Raw genomic sequence first — 20,889 nt, forward strand, 5'->3', positions numbered from 1 at the left:
GGTATGTACAGCACCACCAGTGTGACCTACGCAGGAATTCGCAGGATGTGCGGACAGGGCAGTGCCCAAGCCCTCACTGAGTGGCCACAGCTGGGCTCTGGGCAGCTCTCACCCTCGGACATGGGAGCACAGAGGGGGAGCAGAGCTCAGCCCACGCCCTGCAGCACCTTTACCTTTACATCTTCTGCCAGGAATGTCACACGCTGCTGAAACTTGTATCAATGTACTCTGGTACACACGAACACTTCATGCAACACCGGCATACACAGGAATTAACTCCTGTTTTTCACAACAGCCTGTGCTGTCAAAGATGTCCTTGGCTATATTCTCCACAAAGCTTCATAAAAATTCATATAAACTTCCTCAAACACCTAATTTTCACTGCAGCATTAATCAAAGCAACCATGCCGAGATCCTTTCGGTACACTTTATCCCGCCACAACCCAAGACCAGACAGAGTGAGACCCTGCGTGAAAAGGTTGTATTTTTAAAGACAGAATCTTTTCTTTTTCCTAAATTTAAAAAAAAGCCTACTCTGAATTTAGCAATATGATTGTTATAAACCAGCTTCACCAGTGCCCAGATGGCAGGTTAAAATACCGTGGTGAGCGTGGCTTCAGAAAGTGGAGATGCACTTTCAGAGAACTCCATTCGCCCGAATATTGAACTGCTTTAAAATCTAACCCTGCCTTTCAGAACGTCAAAGGCAACAATTCACAAGCAAACACCATATGGAGCATTTGTTCTCTCCAATGCCTCTCAGAACCAGCTGAAAAAAAAGAACATTTCAGAGCTGAAATGCCTGCATGCCACACTGTACAGTGTTCTCACTGCAAGCTCTCAAAAGCTGTAGATGGTGGCGTGGAATTGCTCAGAGGGACAGCACTGATCATCTGCAGTCCAGGCTCCAAAAAGTCCACTTGTAAAATTCACTGACACTATGTTGTGGTTTTACTCTGGGATCTGGGTGGGATTTGCCCAGGAAAATCTTCCCGGGATGTCCCCAAAGCCCCTTTGAAAAGCCAGCTGAAGCTGGTATTTTTATTACTGCAATGGTAAAGCTCTGAGGATCTGGTTAGTGCAGCTCTGTGATGGTGTAACAGCTGCTGACTCCCAGCATGATCAAAAATAAACTGCAGTAAAAATAGTCACATATGTGCGACTGAGGAAGAACAATCACTGGGGCAGCGACAGCACCGTTGGAGGCATCTTCCTGACATTTAAAGGCATTTCTAAATCATCTCCCTGATGGATTCCCAGGCTGCAGCTTGTGGCCAGCGGGTGGCTGTAGTGGCAGGACAGATCCTTGCAAGGAGCCACCAGGAGCAGCCCCCGCAGAGAGGGTTTTCCTTCAGAGGGTTTTTTCTGCTCCCTCTGCTGTTCTTTAAATAAAACCCGGGACAGCTAGGGCCCAGATCGCTAAATCCAGGCTGTCCACCCATCCCAGGGCCACGTGGCCTCGGGGCCCACCACACAGCACCATCAGCAGCAGCAGTGCTCCCGTGTCTCTTTCAGCGAGTGCCTTCTGCAAACCAACTGAAATACCTGACGGGTGAGCTTGCACCGCAACGCTTCTTCCAGCTGCGTGAAATGCAGGCGGTGACAAAGCCTGAATTCCCTCCCTGTGACCCTGAGTGCTCAGACAGCCTGAACCTACCAAAACAAAGCTGGGTGAAAAGCAGCCCAGCACCAAGGAACCCCAGAATGCAGATAATCCGTGGGACACAGCTCTTCATGTCCATTCTTAAAGGTCTTTTCCAACCTGGATGAATTCAGTGATTTGCGGAAGAAACCTAGACCCCAGTACTGGAATAAACACTTCACAGTAAGAACAGTAATAATTCATAAAATAATTACACACTGCCACGCAAGGAAGGCTCAGGCCTTACATTTTATTTCTGTAAATGAGAGACAGATCTGGCTTGTGATCAGCTAAGCACACTCAGGTAACAAATTAAAGCCACCCCTCTTATCCCCTTTTCCCAGCATGTGACGCTGAGGTTTTAGAACAACATTAAATAACAGCTCAGGAAGCGAGATGGAAATTCCGGAGTGGCGGCAATGCGCTCCGTTTGCTCGCTACGGAGTCAACGTTATGCTTTAACTGCGGGCCCTCAAGACAATACTCTAAAGCAAAACTCTTTCTTTTCGTGGCCGTAACAAACAGTCCTGCAGGCCTCTGGGGAAGAAGTAACAGCCCACAGAAAATGGCTTCTGGTTTCAGAGGACGTGGCCACCGCCAACGCCGGGCGAGGAGAGCGCTGGCGTGGTTTGACCGTGCCGAGTTCTCGTGCCGGCGCCTCTCCGTGCTCAACCCAAGGGCAGCAGAGGGCTGTTCCATCTGTCCCAAGAGCTTCCAAAGTCCGCTCTCACCGTGCTGACCTCATCCTTCGGGTCTGAACTCTGCCGGCTCCCCAGCGTCTGGCTGCGAGCTGGTGCCTCTCCCGTCAGAGGATGGGCATTATCAGCTCCTCCTGTGGGCACCGAGGGGCAATGGGACACAGCCGTGGCTCCTGCTGCCTCCTCCTGCCCGGGAGCACGCTCCCTCGAGCAATCCCACTTCCAGCCTCTGCTGGCTGCCGCTGGGCGCACAGCAAGGCTGAGCGGGACCGTGGGCAGCGAGCTGCCGGCTGCCGGGGCTGGATTGGATCTGCTCCAGCGCAGGGGTGGCTGCTCCTGGCATCTGAATCTCCCCCACCACCAGTGAAAGTGCTGAGCTTTAGTTGAGGTATATCAATTATCTGCAACACACCAGAAACCAAACCTCTGTTTCTGTCTCGTTCCCCCTTTCTAAACCACTCTGGGGGACACCCAAACACTCAGAACAAAGTCCAGGGACAAATGGCTTTGCCTTTCTGATGCCTTCTCCATCAGCTTTGCCTTCCAAATGCCTTCTCCACCCCTGCACCTGGCCTTGCACCCCATCCCATCCCCGCAGCCGGCTGCCCTCGCACCGGTGCTGCTCATCGTCTGGAGCAGTGGCATTTCCATCACCCCGATGTGAGATCTTCACAGTAAGAACACGTTTTTGGGCTTGTCAAGGCCTGCTACAGCTAAACCTGCACCTGGTCCCAGCAAGAGTAAACACCAGGGTTAATACAGTAAGCGCTGCTGTTAGTTATCCGAGTCTCACACGAGTTTTCTTCACATCTCAGAGCATTTAGCAGGTTGCTTGTTAAAAGGGTAGAAATAACTCATACAGGAGTAGTTAAATATGGGCCTTGCAGTTACTAATACAGCAGTTTATCTTTTACAAATATAAGTAGAGCCACTGTGCTGGAGAGCACAGCAACAGGATGGCGAGGAAAGCAGAGACTGTCTTGTATGGCACTATTTACACATCTCCCCTTTAAAAAGCTGCCGAGTTTGACTAAATAGAAGTATAGAACATTTCTTCCATATACAAACTCTTGTTAGCCGATTAACTATTAAGGTGCTCAGAAGTGTGGATGAAAACAGAAGTTTCAGTCCATCAGTTGTGTCTTCACCTATTTACACACAGCTGCCTGCTGACACCAGCATCTTCCAAAGACGCTGGGAGCCAAGTGGCCAGTTACAAACCTAATGCTGCAGGAACTGCTGTTTTCTTCACAAGATCTTTGTCAGAAGGAAATCCAGAAGTACTTTAGTTCCTTTTTCAGTGGCAAAGCTGGGCGGGTGCCCTTGCTGAGTCTGTGTGCGTGTGGCTGGTGGTGCCAGGCAGCAGCACACTGTGGGACACCTCGTTCCCAGCTCCCCGCCCCTGTCCAGCCCTCACCACTGGAATTTGCTGGTCTAATGGGCAGCTGTCCGAGGCAGGACTCACAGCACCAGGTTTTCACGCTGAAATGCATCGCATGGGCCCTCCTAAGTACTCGGAAAGCTCAGATCCCCGTGCATCCCCCTACTGCACCCCGCGCAACAGAAGGGAAAGTTTTGGTGTGAGAAACCACAAACCAGCAAAATGCACTTAGCAAAAATTTTGTCTTCATCAGAAAAAAAAAAAAACAAGAAATCCCCAACGGCCCATATTTTGTAGGTCAAATCTCTTCCCCATTAACATCCTCAGAGAGTTATTTTTTTGTCTGATGGCCAAACTCTACCTCTAGTTCCATTCGCTGCTGACCGATGGCTGGCATCACTTTATTCCACACCTGTACTCACACAGGTGCCTCAGAGGAGCTCAAAGTTTGGCGTTTTGGGAACCTGTCCAACCAGGAGGGTACCTGACCATACTGAAAATGCCGATTTTGTCTTTGTCATCTCAAGTTGCTATAGAAAAAGAAAGGAAAAGAAGTTGATTTGACTACTGTTTGTAAACCTACCATGTACTGTCATTTTTCCCCTCGTACATTTAAGTTTCAAACAGGTCCCAGAGATCGCAAGGCAAGATTGTTAAGGCAGTATAAGAAACTCAGTATTTCATTCACACCTCCTGATCCCCTCAGAAGCACTTCTAAGGCATCAAAAGGGGCATGTGGCTTGTGCTTGCCTTTCCTGGAAAAGGCATTTGGTACAGTGTTAAAAACGGATGCTCAGTGACGGTCGGCAGCCGCTCAGCCCCGGGCAGTGGCCGCGCCATCCCAGAGGAAGAGGGAGGCGCAGCGGGGCTTCCTGGGCGTGGGTTCCTCACCACCGCTCCTTCTGGTACACCTCTGCCTGAACCATGTCCCCAGGGTGCTCAGAGATGCAGGCCCCGTTGATCTCGTTGAGCTTGTTGTCTGGAAGATCCTCGGGTTTTGTGCAAAGTTTCAGCGCCCTGGAGATGAAGACGTCCAGGTCAAACTCGGGGTCGGTCTCACTGTTCACCTCGGCAGGTTCCTTGTGCAGATGGCGCGGAGAGGAGGGCAGGCTCCGCTCCTGGATCTCCGGCAGAGCGCTGGGACACTCCAGCCCCACCTGCGTGCTCTTCACCCACTGAGCAATCTCCAGGAAGAGGTTGGAGGGTTCCTCTTCCAGCGACAGCTCAGCTGCGGGCGCTATGGTGGCCCGTTTCCAGTGGGATAAATCTAGGATTAGCTTGGGCTCAGAGTAGTGGTGGGGCTTACTGTCCCTCCACAGCAATTTGTCCAAGTAGGAAGGCGACCCCACTTTGTAATCACACGATTTCCCACAATCGGCATCAAATACTCGGTCCATGGATGAGTGGGACAGCTCCAAGAACCTCTCTGAGCTGCTCTGTGAGTATTTCCGTGGGTCAACCTGTGCTTCCTCGGCAGTGGACTCAGAGCCCGCGCGGGGGTCCCGCTGGACCTCGTCCATGTCGTGGTGCTTGTCGTGTCTCCAGTCCAGGTCAGAGGAGAGGCTGATGTGGTACCTGCCAAAGACACGCTGCTGTCAGACACAGGGAGCACGGCTTTGCCGGGGGCAGCAGTGCCCAAACCAGCACACACACTGCTGCTGGCTTGGCCTGCTGCTGCTGCTCTGCTTCTAGCGTCTTACTGATAGCAGAGACAACCACCTTGTGTGTTAAAATATTGGGGTGAGTAGTTTACCAAGAGCCTGCGACGGGACCAGAAGCAGGAATAACAGCCCAACAACCAAACCCACTGGCCCCGTCCTTTAGATGTCCATGCATCCCCTCCCCGCCGCTCGGGAGTGAAACGTGATTAACAACATTAATAACCAATCTGTCCCCAGCCCACAGACGGGTACCACAGCGTGAGCTGGGGACAGAACAGTGAAAGAGATGAACTTAAACCCCACTGAGACTGGACATCACCACTTTACCCCGATATCCAGGACCAAGAGCATTCCTGAAGGGTCACCTTGCTGAGTGGTAACTTCTTGAGCCAGCTGAACTCCCTTACTCACAATTACCTGACAACACCCATTCCTAGCCACGGCCTGACATCTGATTTACTGGCTCCGAACTGAGCTGCCTTTAAAAGAAATGTTATCCCAGGGACTGGGGCTCTGTCACAACAGCAGATTGTTCTTCAGGTGTCCCACAGCACAGCCAAAATCATCTCTTGTCCGCAAACACTCGGCTGGTGCTGCAGAATCTACAGCCCTGTACCACATGTCCCCAGCTGGGAGGTAGGACAGCCTCAGCCTCAGCTGCTTGTGTCACACCAAGCAAGCTGACTGTGGAGAAGGTGGCAAGGTGACCTCCAGCAGCTGATTTGCTGCTTTGGGGGCTGCAGCTGGCAGGGATGCTGGAACTGTGGGGATACACTGAAGACAGACATCCTGCTTCCAGCCTTCCTCTTCACCTGACTGACCTGGCTCCCCCCTGACACTTGTTCACTCAGGCAGAGAGACTGATGACAGTGAAGGCAAGGGGTTTTTTTAGGTAATTTTTTCAATGCTAGTGAAGTCTAGTGGATTAGGAAGGCACGGGGATTTAATTGCCATGCAGAGAGGAACAATGCTGCAGACATCCTCAGCCAGCTCATCCCCCTCAGCTGGAAGGAGCTCTACAGAAAACTGAACCCTCTACAGAAAACTAAATTCTTAGCTGCTTCTTCTTTTGTTCTACCTGCCCCAGCTGTGGGACTGGCGCAGCAACTGGGGTAATCACCTAGGACGTGAGAGACCTCAGCTCAAGGCTGTGATCCATTCTAAACTTCCAGTACACCCATTTAAATGTCAACACAATGCAGGATTTTTTACAAGGTGCCCAGATCCATGGCCTCGGGGGCCTACGCACCTTGAGAAGTGACGAATGTAGCACTCCACATCAGGCCCTGTCCCCAAAAGGTACCAGAATGATAGTATTTTGTAACCTGTATTATAGGGACAGAGGGCAGACGGAAGGGCCACAGAGCCACTTAAACTCAACTGAAGACAACACGGGCTGTGAATAAAACCACGAGCAGAAAGGTGCTCAGCGACCAGGATGTGCAGGCTCGGCTTCCAGCCCCTGTGGAAATCCACAGTGAGCCTCTGGTTGGCTTCAGCGAGGCGCCAGCTTGGGCTGGAATTGCAACATGGTATAAAGAGGGAAAAGCAGGTGTTCCTCATGGGTCTGGAGCACGTGTGATGGAACCCAGGCAACAGCACGTCAGAGGCTTACCAGTCCAGTTCTGCCTAAAGCATTTAAGCCGGTACCTGCTCTCCAGCCCAGCCCTGGTTCTGTACCTGTCCCAGTTGGACATCTGGCTCTGGTTAGCTTCCATCAGCAGGATATCATCAATCTCGTCCTCGATCCGGAACGGGTGCTGAGACACAGGCTCGTCCTCGGGGCAGGAGTACGGGCTCATGTAAGGGTGCTGCAGGCCCATCTCGGCCGTTAATCGATCCATGGGGTTAAATGTCAGTATTTTCTCCAGAAAATCAATAGCTGCGGAGCAGAGACAAACAAGCTCACTAATTCCTCACAGGCAGTAACAGCTTCCTTGCCACGACGGGTCTCGTGGAGCCCCCATGACAAATCCCCTCCAAGTAAGGAATGAGTTAAAGGTCACGCCCCAGGTGAACCTAAACCAGGCACGTTAGCCCCTGCTGCATCCCCTGTAGCCCTCACGGGAGCCGTGAGCTTGCAGGAGAGCAATCCTGCAGCCCCCAGGTGTCACCTCTTCTAGCACAGCAGGGGAAGTGCGTTTCACACCCAGTGCTACGGCCCCCAGCAGGATGCTGAAATCTCACCCCAGAAAGACGTTTGGGTGGTGCTGGGATTTGACCCCACGCTCTCAGATCCATTCGTCAAGCACGCGGCATTTCAGACAACTGCTTTCACCTCTTGAGCCCAACTGAAGTGGACTAGATTTACTGCAATGTTTAAAAGCCTTCGGCGTGACCAGGGCTATGAAATTATTTTACCCATTAATATTTCAAGAACTCTGAGTGGCTAGAATTATTTCAGAAAGACTGTGGTGCATGAACTCTTCCTATGATGACAGGAAACTTAAGCGCAATTAAATCTAAACGCGGGGGGTTTGCTGTGATTGCTTTGATGACTCCTTTTGCCGAGGTTATGTGAAAAGGTAAAATCCTGTCACTGAAGCTGTTGCTTATCCCGTTGATTCTTTCCTGGGCAAGTCTCTTTGAGTTCAGGCAATAAAAATAAATACATGCCTTTCCTCGGATACGGCTCCATTCCGCACCTTCGGAACATCACCACCGAAGGTGTAACTGCGTGACAGGGGCAGCGTCTGCAGGGACAGGAGCCCTCAGCAGGAGCACGGCCACACGTGCTGCCTCTGTGCTTAAACATTACCCAATTTCCGACTGTCTCCCGCGAGATCACCTCATCGCTCGGACTAATTAAGCAGGAAGGAATCAATAGCCTCACGAGGTCACTGACTGCGGGCACGGAGCGTGGCGGAACAACGCACGACAGGTTATGTATTACGATGTACTACGGGTCAGAGAGGCAGGAAAACGACAATGAATTATGCAAGGAGCAAGGGTGACCTTTCTTCCTGCAGTAATGGCAGGGAATAAATCTGTTCCTGCTTGCTGGAGGCTGACGCGGTCCCTGGGCACCCCAGGCCGATGGATATCGTGTCGCCAGGACCACACGACGTCTTATAGGGAAGAGTTACACCAGCACACGTAAGCTGAGCCTGGTCTTGACATCTTCCCAAAGGCAGGCGGCCAGGTCCAGTCTGACCCTCAGAAGGAGCTCAGGAGAGCACCTGGTCAGTGCTCCTGCCTATAACAGCCACCTCACGGGGTCTGGGTGCTTATGAGGGAAAAGCCTGTGTCCTGCGGTACTACACAATTGTGCCCATGACAGAGGCACGGCGGGAAAACAAACGGGGCTTGAGGAGAACCTCTGGGCCGAACCCTCGCTCGCAGCTCGAGGAGAGGCGTGGGAAGCCAGGGATGTGCCTTCAAGGTGCCTTGGAAGAGTATTTCACCCCTAGAACTACCTGGGAGCAAGCTACAGCCTCGAGAGTGCTGTCCTGTGGCAGGACAGCGAGCTGGGCCCGGGGACAGGCGGCAGCAGTGGGGACGTGGGAGCCACAGCTGGGACCACCCGCTGCGGCCCCCCGGGACCTGAACCCCCTTCTGCAGCGCTGGTGCCCTTGGCCCTGCAGGACAGCTCCTGTGACACTCCAAGGAAAGCTCTGAAGACACAGCAGCCGGGAGGAGCCCCGGGAGGACGCTGCCGAGCCAGTGGCCACCACGGTACCTTCGCTGTCCACCTCGGGCAGCAGCTTGCGCAGTGGCTTCCGCACTTCCCACGTGCTGTTGATGAACATGGGCATCACCTTCAGCAGCTCCTCTTTGTCCTCCTGGTGGATAACGGGGATTGTCTCCAGAATCAGCTGCATCTGCTCCAGCTCGTGGCCCCCTGGATGGGAAGAAGACAGGCAGTGAGATGAGGCACAGAAGTTGAATTGGGGCGGCTGTGGGGTATTACCAGCTCCAGGGGTGCCTGAGCTCCATCTCTAAAGGAATGCAGGTGTCCAAGCTCTACGTTCTCCCAACGGGAAAGGCGTTTTCTGACCGGCTCCCACCGGCTGCTGGGCACCAGGGCATGGCTCTGCTGGTGACAATCCCCACAACTCCTGTGTGCCATTACACGCTTTTAATCCTCTCCTTTCAGGACCTATTTATTCCCGCATCCCCAAAGCCCCGCTCAGGACTGGCTGCCCGTCAGCGAGAGGAGGGGAGCAGCGGCGCCCGTGGGGCGGAGCGCCTCGTCAGTGAGCGCTAACCCCGTCCTTCAGCACTCCACTGGCTGTGACCAAGAGCTCGGGGCTGGTGCCCAGCCTCCGGCGAGCGCACGGGCAGCCTGGCAGGAACGCGAGTCGCGCCGCTGATCTCTGTGGGCCAGCAGGGCCGGTCAGCAATACTCTGTCATTAGGGGCAGGACCCGCCACTGAGGCAGGGAGCGGCCCGGGGCAGGCAAAACAACGGGGATTTTCGGGCTACCAAGTGCCTGCTGTCCCAGCCACGGATTTCAGGTTGCTTCAATGGCAAGCAGTGCCCGTCTGACCCACAATAACAAGAGACAACCTCATTTACTGAGGTTGCACTTCTGATCAGTCAGCAGGGAGCGAAGGGAGGCCAACCCACAGGAGATCACTTGCCCTGAGGCAACCCCGTTCCTGTGGAGGTCCCTGGCATCTTACAGGGGCTGCCCTCCACAGCCCAGAGCTCCCTGTGGGTCGGCAGGAGTTTTCCAGACTCACACCCACGGAGCTGACCCCCAACACAACCCCCTGGGACAAGGGTGGGTCCCATCATCGAGGCTGGGAAACCGTCTCCTCCCATCCTGGGCTCGCCACTCCAGCAGATTTTGGTTCCATTCAGTCACGGCCACTTTCACCCCACACGGCAGAGCTCAGTGACATGGCAGTGAACTCACACAACCCCAGACAGCGCTGACATGAGCCCAGCTGGTCACCACTGCCACACACGTCCACTCGGATCAGTGCCCTGGGAGAAGATAAAGCAATAGCAAAAGCAAAAAAGACCAAGGGAGGGATGCCCTTCCCATATCAATCGTGGGCAAATTAATTCACTTCCCTGCAGAAGAACTAATTTTAGGTCATTTAGAGATTCACAGCGTGACTCTGGGGGAAACTAAAGATCTCTGTTAGGGAACGAACACCTTGTTAGTCAGGCTAATTCCCAAGCTGTGATCAAAATTACAGGGTGACAAAAGCCACAAAGGCTTTGTGGCTTTTCCCTCCGTGCAGCCCCAGCCACTGCTCCCTGAAGACACCTGGCAGCCAAAAGACACCGTTTTTAGCCACACAAAGAAGCTGCTAATGCAATGCTGGAAGCCTTGAATTATGGCTCTCAAGAAACCGGATTCTATTCTATTATCCCCTATTTATGTAGTTCCCAGGGACCTTTTTCTGGAAGTATTAGCTGCTGGAAAGGAAAACATGAACCACAGACAGGATAAACGCAGCAAGCTGTTGTTACTCAAGGACAGAACGAGGAGCTCTGCATCTTGTCTTGGACAAGAGAACCTTCTCCAGGCTTGCAGCCAAGCCCCAGTGAAGCACCCAAGCACTGGGAGCAAGCCCTGAACCCACGAGAAAAACCACCTCCTAGCTCTTGGTCACAGGCACAGCCCCACCGGTGAACCCCGTGGAGATCTGCGAGGACCAATCTTTCCTCCTTTTTACTCCTTTCTTCCCATTCACTCCTGCTGCCACTGACACTGCTTTTGGTGGAAGAGACACTGCAGAGAGCTGTAGCTGCTCAGCTACGGACACTCTTCCCTGTTTTCTGTGCTGCCAGTGCTGGGGAGCTCTCCAAGGGCCTGCAGACCCAACTGGAGCTGCTGAAGACGGGCTGCACTCCTGTCAGCCCTGGGACAGCCAGGTTTGCTGGGGAGCTCTCCAAGGGCCTGCAGACCTGATTGGAGCTGCTGAAGATGGGCTGCACTCCTGTCAGCCCTGGGACAGCCAGGTTTGCTGTGTCCTCCCAGGGCTCTGCCAAATCCAAACTGCTCCTACCACCGCAGCATCCAGGGAAGGGGCCTCTGGGAGGGCCTGGGGTCCCTTTCTGCTGGACATGCAAAAATTCATGTGGGAGAATGGAAGCTGAGTGACATCTGCTCCTAATAACCAGTCGCCTTAATTTACCTGCGTTGCTTAAGCACCCCATAGACTGCCGAGTTAATTATATTGATTTATGCTAAGCACTCGATTTAAAATGCGCCGCTGACGAACGCTCAGGGAACCATTTATCCAGGGCAAGGCACTCGCTGCAGGTTTGCAGCTTTCTCTGAACCACACTGCTGCTGGTGACCCAGGGCTCTCTGAAACTCTCATCCTGCAGGGACAGAGGCTGCAGCTGGCTGGGGGTAAACCCTTTCTCCCAGCAAAGAGGAGAGGAGTGACAGCAAAGGTGAATCCATGTTGCTGTGCAGGTGTTTGTGAGTTTTAGCTGCTCTGAGGGGCTGGGCTTTATTCTCCTCCTCTCTGGACAGCAGCAGATGAAAGGCACCACGGGCATCCCTCCTGCTGCCAGGCTCCTGCACTGGCTCCGCTTGGAACACGGGGCAGGGGGCAGAAGCTCCCATGACAATGATGTAATTTCAAAGCAACCAACACAGAGTCGATATTCTGAGCCTGGTTTTGATCCCCACCCACTAACCAAGCACCCTGCCAGCACCTGGGGAGCTGTTAAGTGATTTCACTGGGCTGGAAGGCAGACAAGAAGCGATGCTCACACAGGTGCCTGGCTGAGCCCAGCCCTCAGTGTGCCAAATCCCACCTGCTGTGGGCTCTCAGGAACCAGCCTGGGGAGGTTCCGGGATGGCTGCTCCGGGGCGTCTCCCCCAGGCTGCAGGACAGGACTGATCTCACCTGCAGCCACGTGGAACACCAGCATGGGAGTGTTGGCCTGGTCTCCAGATGCTCTTAACGAGCTTCACTGGAGCCATCAACATTTTTAAGGCAAGGTCAATCTCCTCTGAGGCAGACAGCACAGACCAGACAGACGAATCCCATCCCGGGGCTACTTTTGCCTCTGCCTTACCACAAAATGAGCTTAAAGGACCACCCTGGATACCTCAGTGGTGTCAGCCAACATTACTTACACCCACAAAGAGCAAAGCAAAACCCTAGGCTGGGGCTGAGAGAGGGGCCAAGCCCAGTTTGAAAAGCCAGGAATGCCTGGGTGCTGTGCTGGGATGGCTGGTGGAGGACCTCGACACGCAACTCTTGTTTTGCTGTTTGAGGCGAGGGGTAAGTACAGGAGGACAGAGATTGCAGAGGCTCCCAGCAGGACCAAACAATGCCCTGCAGGGACAAGGGGCACCTGGGGATGTCCCCGCTCCTGGAACACATCCTAAGGAAACATCAGGAGCAGACAGGTTACATGCATGATTTTCAAAGCTGAAATCCCTGGACTTGAAAGTTTTGGTGAAACTGAGGACAAAAAGAAGGAAAGAATGGGGAGGCAGTTTCAGTGATCTCTTCAGAATGATACTGCCTGCTTATTTCTAAGCTTTCACAAAAGAAATATGGAAGCCGCAAGCAGGAGTGGGGAGGGAGCAGCAGAGCAGCTGGAACCAAGTCTGTGGAGCTCTGCGGTGCTGAAATATCTGTGAAGGAAACGTCCTCCTCCATTATTAATGGGTCTGATTATTTATTTACACAGCTCTGCGAACAGCTGCTCACAAAACGCGTTAAACCTTGTCATTCAGAGCACCCACAGGCGACGGAGACACAGCTGAGCAGGAGCTCAGCCGCAGACCTCGGGCAGGAAGGGGAACAGCTCCTTCAACAGGCAGAGAGCAGCTGCCTCGTCCCTGAAAGAACGGCTCTGTGTCCCAGCTCGGGGAGCACAGCTCTGCTCCTGACACAGCGTTTTTGGGACTCTATTAAATACATGTTTGCTTCTCAGGAACATCAGAGCTGAGCTTCAAACGCTGCATTGGTAACCATGTACTCCTTGCTGTGCTTTTGTTGTCTTCTTTTCTTGCTCTTCACCTTTATAGCTGCAATTTGTGCCTGCAGGCAAACCCTAAAAATGGGTGGTGGCATTCAAATGTCTTCCCTCAGACAAAAGAAATAGCTTGAAGACACCCATCATGATTCAAATCCACGGCACAGAGTACAAACCTCCTGGAACATGGCACCATTATCTCCTGTCCTTACACTCCACCCTGTGATTGATTCTAGCATCCTTCCTCCCAACAAAAGGCTCTTATTTCCTGTTGGAAACATGGAAACCGAAAAGGGTTTTGTTGTTCCGTCAAGATTTGTTCCCTGAGGTTCTTTTTTTGTCAGCAGACCGTCCCTGCCCGGCAAGGCTTGTCAGGGGCGCACAGCCTCGGACACCCACGGGTGCCATCACACCCAGGCCACCACGTGTCCTTCCCAGGCAAGCACAGGAGGGCTGAGTGAAAACTATTTTCCACTCCTGATGGGAGTTTGCACCAACCCAGGTCTGACAGCAGAGGCTGCACAAGTGAAGTCTGTTCTGGAAGCAGCTCTGGCGTCTCACAGGATCTCTGTAGCACTGCTACAAAGCTGGCAGGGAGGGCGGAATTCCCTCTGCTGTGCTGGAAAGCCTCGGAACTGGGTAGCAAGGAGGGAGGGAGGGAAAAAAGGAACCAACAGGAGACAGAAACCTACCGGCGAAGAGCATCCTTCCGGTCAGCATCTCAGCCAGGATGCAGCCTGCTGCCCACATGTCGATGGCTTTGGTGTAGTTGTTGGGCGAGAGCAGGAGCCGGGGGGAGCGGTACCACTTCGTCACCAAGCCCTCAGACAGGTAACCCTGAAAGGGCAGAGAGAGGGGGGTCAGGAGGGAGAGCGTGCAGCAGAGCTCCTCCACCCGTCCCTGGTCACTCCTCACTGCGGCCCCACGGCCGGCCCCTGCAGGAAACCCTGCCCCCCACGCCTGGGCAGCCCCCACGGCGGGCTGGGGCTGCCTGCCCTGCAGGGACCTGACAAACACCAGTGCGGGCAGACGGACCCCAGTGCTCCTCGAGGCAAAGCACCCACTCGCTGTTTGTCACCATGGCACTGCAGCATCTTCTGCAAGGGACAGATGGCTTCAGTAGCACGGATTGGCACATCACACCCGCCTGAGCCATTCCAGGTCGCCTCTGGAGGACTTGGATGCACCCCACAAATCCCAATCCCCCCTCATCCGAGACAGTGTCCAGAAGAACAAAAGGGAGGATCACCAGTGCAGGTGGAAGGAAAGCCTGTATAGGGAACAGAACTGCCAAGGGCTCTCAGCCAGGACTCCTGAAAACAAGATGCCGTGGGGTAAGTGGGAAAGCCCTTCTGGGCAGTACCTGGCTGGCCCAGAGACGGGAAACCCTGTTTATTCTGCACTGAGCCTGAGCCTTGCCTAATAAATCACCTCCCCTCCTTGCCACCCGCAGCTGGGCTCTGGCATGGCTGCCAGCAGCTGGCTGGAGAGGGGCAGCTCCTCATCCTCAGTCCCGCTCTGCTCACATCGAGGACGGTCATTTTGGGTGCTTGACCTGGTTCTACACGAGAAGCTCTGGGCAGCATCCATGGGACAAAGGCCATCGTCTCTGGACATCGCCTCCTGTTCCTGAGCTCACCCGGGAGATTCACCCCCAGTGCCAAGCGCTCAGCAGCTCTGGCTGGAACCAAGGCTGTGTCCCAGCCTGCAAATAACCCTGGCACGGCAAGGGATGGCCCAGCACCCCTCAGTGCCACGCAGGGGCTGGGCATGGGTGGTTATCCCACAGGGATGACACTGGAATATTCATAAGCGGCCTTTTCTACATTAAATATAACACATTAGCAGAAGGAGGTGGATTGCAGTGCAGCAGGAGAGGCAAAACAAAATTAAATTATAAAGCTGAATTGCATTTAAATGCCATGAAGCATTTGGAGAATGTCAAAATGCAAAGACAGCATGAACACAGTCCACATGAAAGCTGAGTTAAAAACTCCATCCCTACTGATTTAGTTCCACAGACTGCAGCAGAACTGGAGTTGTGCTACACAGCGCTTCCCGGGATGCTGTAGGATGCATCTCTCCACCTAAACACGAGAGCAGTGCACCACCACAAACACCACAAGGCTGATCACGCTCCTCTTCCCCCAGTGCAGGTTTCTGCGCCAACTCCCAAATGTGCGAGTCATCAAGCTTTTAATCATAAAGGGCTTGCTTTTAAAAGAATGTTTTAATTTTGGCCTTCTCATGATAAGTTGTAATGGAGACTGATTAGCTAAGAAATTTCATTTAATGCTGTTACATTTTTTGCTAATGCTGCTCAATCAGAACCAGCACAAAAGCCCCCAGGCATTATCGGATCAAACCACCACTTCTCAGCCACTGCAATTATTCCCAACAATGGAGATGCTGGTCTTTATTGGAGAATCCCACAGAAATGAACTCTGAGAGTAGTAATCCAGGGCAATTCTCAGCTGGAGCAATTTCTTCCCTCTCCCAGGAAAGGAATGCCACCCTCCTTATGGATTTAACACCGTTCCTATGTTTCTCCTTGCTGACAGCAAGATGGATGTGAGTCCTCCGAGGGATGTGTGCGCCACGCAAAACGCATGAGCAATACACTGCAAACATCTGAAAGTCACAACAAGCCAAGCATTTCCCTCCCCAGGCACGTCTCACGTCCTGGGGAAAACTCCCTGCCAAAACTCACCAAGCAGACACATCTTCAACCTCTCTGCTGCCGTGCGCGGCTCTGGTGGTAATTAATTAGCAGCACTTCTGCTGCCCATCTCCCCGTGCCTGACTGTTACCTCCCTGCTTCCATCTGCCGGAAAACCTCGGAGCCCCCAGCACCACGGCCAGGAGGGAGCCACAGAGAGCAGGAACCTGCAGCTGCTCTCCATCCCATCACTGCTTCCCAGGGCATTCCACAGCTGGGCTCCGCGTTATCCCTCCCCTTTCTTCAGGGGGACAATACAGGGAAGGACTGATGGGCGGTTTGGAAATCAAGACTTTTCCGACCTGGCTGGAGGTCCTCTAGTGGGCAGCACGGCATTCCAGTCCCTGACACATCCCCGACACCTTCCCACGGCGGAAAACAGGGGCTAGATCCCTACCTCTAGCAAATACCTGAGCTCCTGTCCTGCCACCCGGAGACAGAAACTGCAGTCCCGTGGGATGGCACGTTCTGGGGAGAAACAGCTTTGGGATCCGGGATGACGGAGCCACTGCCACAGCCCCGGGATGAGGACCCACCCACAGCTGTGGTGCCAGGGTGGGGAGCCCCAGCACCCCTGGCCACCACCTCAGCAAGGCAGGGCTCCAGCACAAGGACTGCACCACTTACCCAGACCCAACCAGACAGAGCGGAAGCGTATTAATTAGTGCCAACTAACATGGAACATCCGTGTGACAATGTTCTGTGGATTCAGCACAGCCCCTTCTGCACTGGAGGACCACCAGAATCTCTTTAAAAAACAACGGAGTTAGTTGAAAAATAGCTTCAAGTCTAAGCCCTTCCATGCTATTTCTGTTTTTCTCCCTTGCAAATTTCAAAATGCTACTTTTCAAAAAAAGTATCCTTTTCCTGCTTCTCCTCCTCCTGTGTGTATGGCAACAGCTCAGGCGATCTACAGAGGTGATGAATTCACTACAGGTAGGACAAGCATCAAGTCGTACCAAGCAGCACAGCAAGGCAACTGGAAAACGAAGAAAAAGGAATGTTTTTTCTCATCTCTACACAGCACGTATCTTGTGTTTTGCTCGCAATACCAGAAGGAGAAGCAATTTGGGGCAGGTGCTGCTGCATCCTGGTGTCGCCCTGGTGACAGCACGCTGAACCTGCATCCCATGGGAACCTGGCACAGCATGGCAGCACATGGGGAGCACCAGACCTGCTGCTGCTCCAGACAACCACCATCCAAGCCTGGAGCTCGTCCTCGGGGCTGGAGGGATCATGGGGACATGGGAATTCAGGATCCCACCTACTGCAGCCCCCCACGCCACAGCCCAAGGCTTCCCCCAGGAGTGTTTCACAGCAGAACCCTTCTTTCTGCCATGAAAAAGCCGCAGAGGTGCAGAGCAGGGGCTCACACGCTGGAAATCCGTCAGGATCCAAGCACAGCCTGTGTATCCACGCCCCCATCCACAGCCACCATTGGGATTTCTGCTGCTTCATCCGTGGGAGCCGGATCAGCTCCTGCTGCAGATGGGGGGCTCAAAATAGCAACAAGCCCAAGCTTTTGGAATAATCCCGGAGCAGCAACAAGCTTCTGCCTCCTCACAGCAGGGTTTTTAACCTTGTTTGTTGGAAATGCAGGCAGGGCAGTTCTGGGAGGGGCCGTGGACAATGCCGGGCTGGCAGGAACGTGGCTCCACAGGAGGACAACGGCACGGCTGTCGCGCAGGGCTCCAGCAACGTGACGCGCTCTCGTTTTGGGATGACAGGGCGCGTTTATTTCAGGAGCACAGACCATGACGTGCCTCTCTGGAGGGCAGAGCCGGAGAACAGACGCGTCGGGGTCACAGCAGGGAGGCTCAGCACTGGCTGCACGGGCCATGGGCTGCTGCCCAAGGGCTGGACGTGCTGGGTGGTCCCCTCCAGAGGAGCACAGAGCAACGCCCCACACCCTCACCTCCTCTGAACACCTCCTCGCCACAACCCATCCGGGAATTTTGTTATTTACTGGATGGACTGGAAGCGATTATGTTTGCACTGAACAGCAAGTACAAAGCTAAAGCAGGACTTCAAAGCTTTGAAGATGGTCTGCAAAGTGTTCGCCACAGGAACTCCCCCTCGAAGGGCCGATACACCTCCGTGGCGCGGAATTTCTGCCAGTTAGTTGAGTAAGGAATGCTGCCAACAGGCAAAGGGAGAGCAGGTCCCCTGGGAACCCATCAGCAGATGTCCCCAGGTGCTCTGGAGCACCAAGCAGAGCCCCCAGAAGAGACAATCTTGTGCAGCCCAGGGAGGGTAAGGAAGGTTCTGTTCAAGGCCTGGTCACCCGAGGGAAGGCAATCGCAAGTCTCTGTGTCCCCACCAGCGGGAATCTCCCGTCCTTCCCAGACAGGACCACCCCACGCTCTGCCCAGCGCTGCGGCACCCGACACGCCACACAGGATGCACAGCCAGGGACGGGTCTGCCCTCCAGAACATTCATTATTTTAAAGTCTAGACATCTGCTGGTTGGTGTTTATGCCAGTTTTTAACGCTCGACTTTGCTGTCTCCCTGCTCTGCCACAAGCTGAGGGTGCTCAGGGCAGGACAGCACCCCGCCTTTACACCCTCTTCCCTCCCAAACCTGGCGCAGATGGATCTGGACTCTCATTTGGAGCCAAGGGTGTTTATTAGGGCACGAGAGTGGGGATGGATGGATGGATGGATGGACGGACGGATGGATGGATGGATGGGCTGATGGACAGATGGATGGGTAGCATCCATCTGAGGCCCAGGGAGCCTCCAGGCAGTCACTGGACCATGGGGGCTGCGGACAGAGGGGCCATGGCAGAGCATTCCAGCGGGGAATCCTGCAATCACCACGGGGATGAAGGGTTATGGAGCAGGAAGAGCTCAGCTTTGCCTGTCCTGCATGAGGACAGGAATCTCCTGGAGGCTGGGAATGCTCTTCTCCTCACCTCCAACCCGCCTTTGCTCACCATTTGGGCACCAAGGTGTGAAGTGTTCAAACCACAGGCAGCAGCGGCCGAGGAGAAAGGCGATAATGTGGAGATGTTCTAGAGGGATAAATGCCCAGGGATGACGAGCAGTCAGATGGAAAAGAAAAGAGCCTGCACAGCTGGATGGTGAGAGCTTTGGGGAAGAGATGGGATGAGAGAGAGACGTGGATGCACAGGATCATCTCCCGAGGGGCCTCTCCTGCTGCACCTGGCACTCTGTGCCCTAGAGATGTCTGTAAGTGCTTGAGCTTAGAAACTCGTGTATCTGAGACAGGGCTAAAATTTGTCAGGTCTGAGCAGCCAGTGAAGGTGCAGACCGAGCTCTGGATGTGACTTTGGCAGCTGGAAATTAATTTTGTTTGCTGTGGAGAAGTTTCAAAGAGATGTCCCTGTGCTGCTCTTACCACATGGAGAAAGGTATTTGAGCAGCAACAACAGCCGAGTGCTGCAGGAAACAGCCAAAGCCGCTCTGCTTCGACTGGGGGAGGCCGGCTCCTCACTGTGCTTCAGGGCATTTCTCAGAGCCAGGCAGCTCTCCCTTTCCCATCCCATCATCCCAGTTCAGCATCTCCCAGAGCCAGGCAGCTCTCCCCTTCCCACCCCATCATCCCAGTTCAGTATCTCCCAGACCCGGGCAGCTCTCCCCTTCCCACCCCATCATCCCAGTTCAGCATCTCCCAGACCCGGGCAGCTCTCCCCTTCCCATCCCATCATCCCAGTTCAGCATATCCCAGAGCCAGGCAGCTCTCCCCTTCATTATCCCAGTTCAGAGCCTCCCAGAGCCGGGCAGCTCTCCTCTTCCCATCCCATCATCCCAGTTCAGCATATCCCAGAGCCAGGCAGCTCTCCCCTTCCCATCCCATCATCCCAGTTCAGCATATCCCAGAGCCAGGCAGCTCTCCTCTTCGCATCCCATCATCCCAGTTCAGCATATCCCAGAGCCAGGCAGCTCTCCTCTTCGCATCCCATCATCCCAGTTCAGCATATCCCAGAGCTGGGCAGCTCTCCCCTTCATTATCCCAGTTCAGAGCCTCCCAGAGCCGGGCAGCTCTCCTCTTCCCATCCCATCATCCCAGTTCAGCATATCCCAGAGCCAGGCAGCTCTCCTCTTCGCATCCCATCATCCCAGTTCAGCATATCCCAGAGCCAGGCAGCTCTCCTCTTCGCATCCCATCATCCCAGTTCAGCATATCCCAGAGCCAGGCAGCTCTCCTCTTCGCATCCCATCATCCCAGTTCAGCATATCCCAGAGCCAGGCAGCTCTCCTCTTCGCATCCCATCATCCCAGTTCAGCATATCCCAGAGCTGGGCAGCTCTCCCCTTCATTATCCCAGTTCAGAGCCTCCCAGAGCCGAGTAGCTCTCCCCTTCCCACCCCATCATCCCAGTTCAGCATATCCCAGAGCTGGGAGCTCTCCCCTTCCCACCCTGTTATCCCAGTTCAGCGTCTCCCAGAGCTGGGAGCTCTCCCCTTCCCACCCCATCATCCCAGTTCAGCATATCCCAGAGCTGGGCAGCTCTCCCCTTCATTATCCCAGTTCAGAGTCTCCCAGAGCTGGGAGCTCTCCCCTTCCCACCCCATCATCCCAGTTCAGAGTCTCCCAGAGCTGGGAGCTCTCCCCTTCCCACCCCGTTATCCCAGTTCAGCGTCTCCCAGAGCTGGGAGCTCTCCCCTTCCCACCCCATCATCCCAGTTCAGCATATCCCAGAGCTGGGCAGCTCTCCCCTTCATTATCCCAGTTCAGAGTCTCCCAGAGCTGGGAGCTCTCCCCCTCCCACCCCGTTATCCCAGTTCAGAGTCTCCCAGAGCTGGGAGCTCTCCCCCTCCCACCCCGTTATCCCAGCTCAGTGTCTCCCAGAGCTGGGAAGCTCTCCCCTTCCCACCCTGCTATCCTAATTCAACGTCTGCCTGCTGAAAGTCACACAA

The 20,889-nt window shown here is 54.1% G+C and overlaps 1 protein-coding gene across 6 annotated transcripts in view; it reads right to left on the minus strand.

Moving 5' to 3' along the window:
* Positions 1 to 1,872: 1,872 nt before the first annotated feature.
* The window catches only part of MAPK4 (mitogen-activated protein kinase 4), a 47,885-nt gene continuing 28,868 nt past the window's right edge, over positions 1,873 to 20,889 (minus strand). For 5 of the 6 annotated variants that reach the window (XM_032096237.1, XM_032096241.1, XM_032096240.1 and 2 more), the window contains 5 exons: positions 13,980 to 14,124; positions 9,062 to 9,223; positions 7,063 to 7,264; positions 4,613 to 5,296; positions 1,873 to 4,251 (listed from right to left, as the gene is read on the minus strand). In XM_032096237.1, the coding sequence (XP_031952128.1) occupies positions 4,239 to 4,251; positions 4,613 to 5,296; positions 7,063 to 7,264; positions 9,062 to 9,223; positions 13,980 to 14,124 (1,206 nt within the window). In that variant the 3' untranslated portion in view covers positions 1,873 to 4,238. Of the gene's footprint in view, positions 5,297 to 7,062; positions 7,265 to 9,061; positions 9,224 to 13,979; positions 14,125 to 20,889 lie in introns of all 6 variants that reach the window. The other variant, XM_032096242.1, reaches the window with a different exon arrangement.

Source organism: Corvus moneduloides, chromosome Z (assembly GCF_009650955.1).
Source record: "Corvus moneduloides isolate bCorMon1 chromosome Z, bCorMon1.pri, whole genome shotgun sequence".
NCBI classification, from domain to species: Eukaryota; Metazoa; Chordata; class Aves; order Passeriformes; family Corvidae; genus Corvus; species Corvus moneduloides.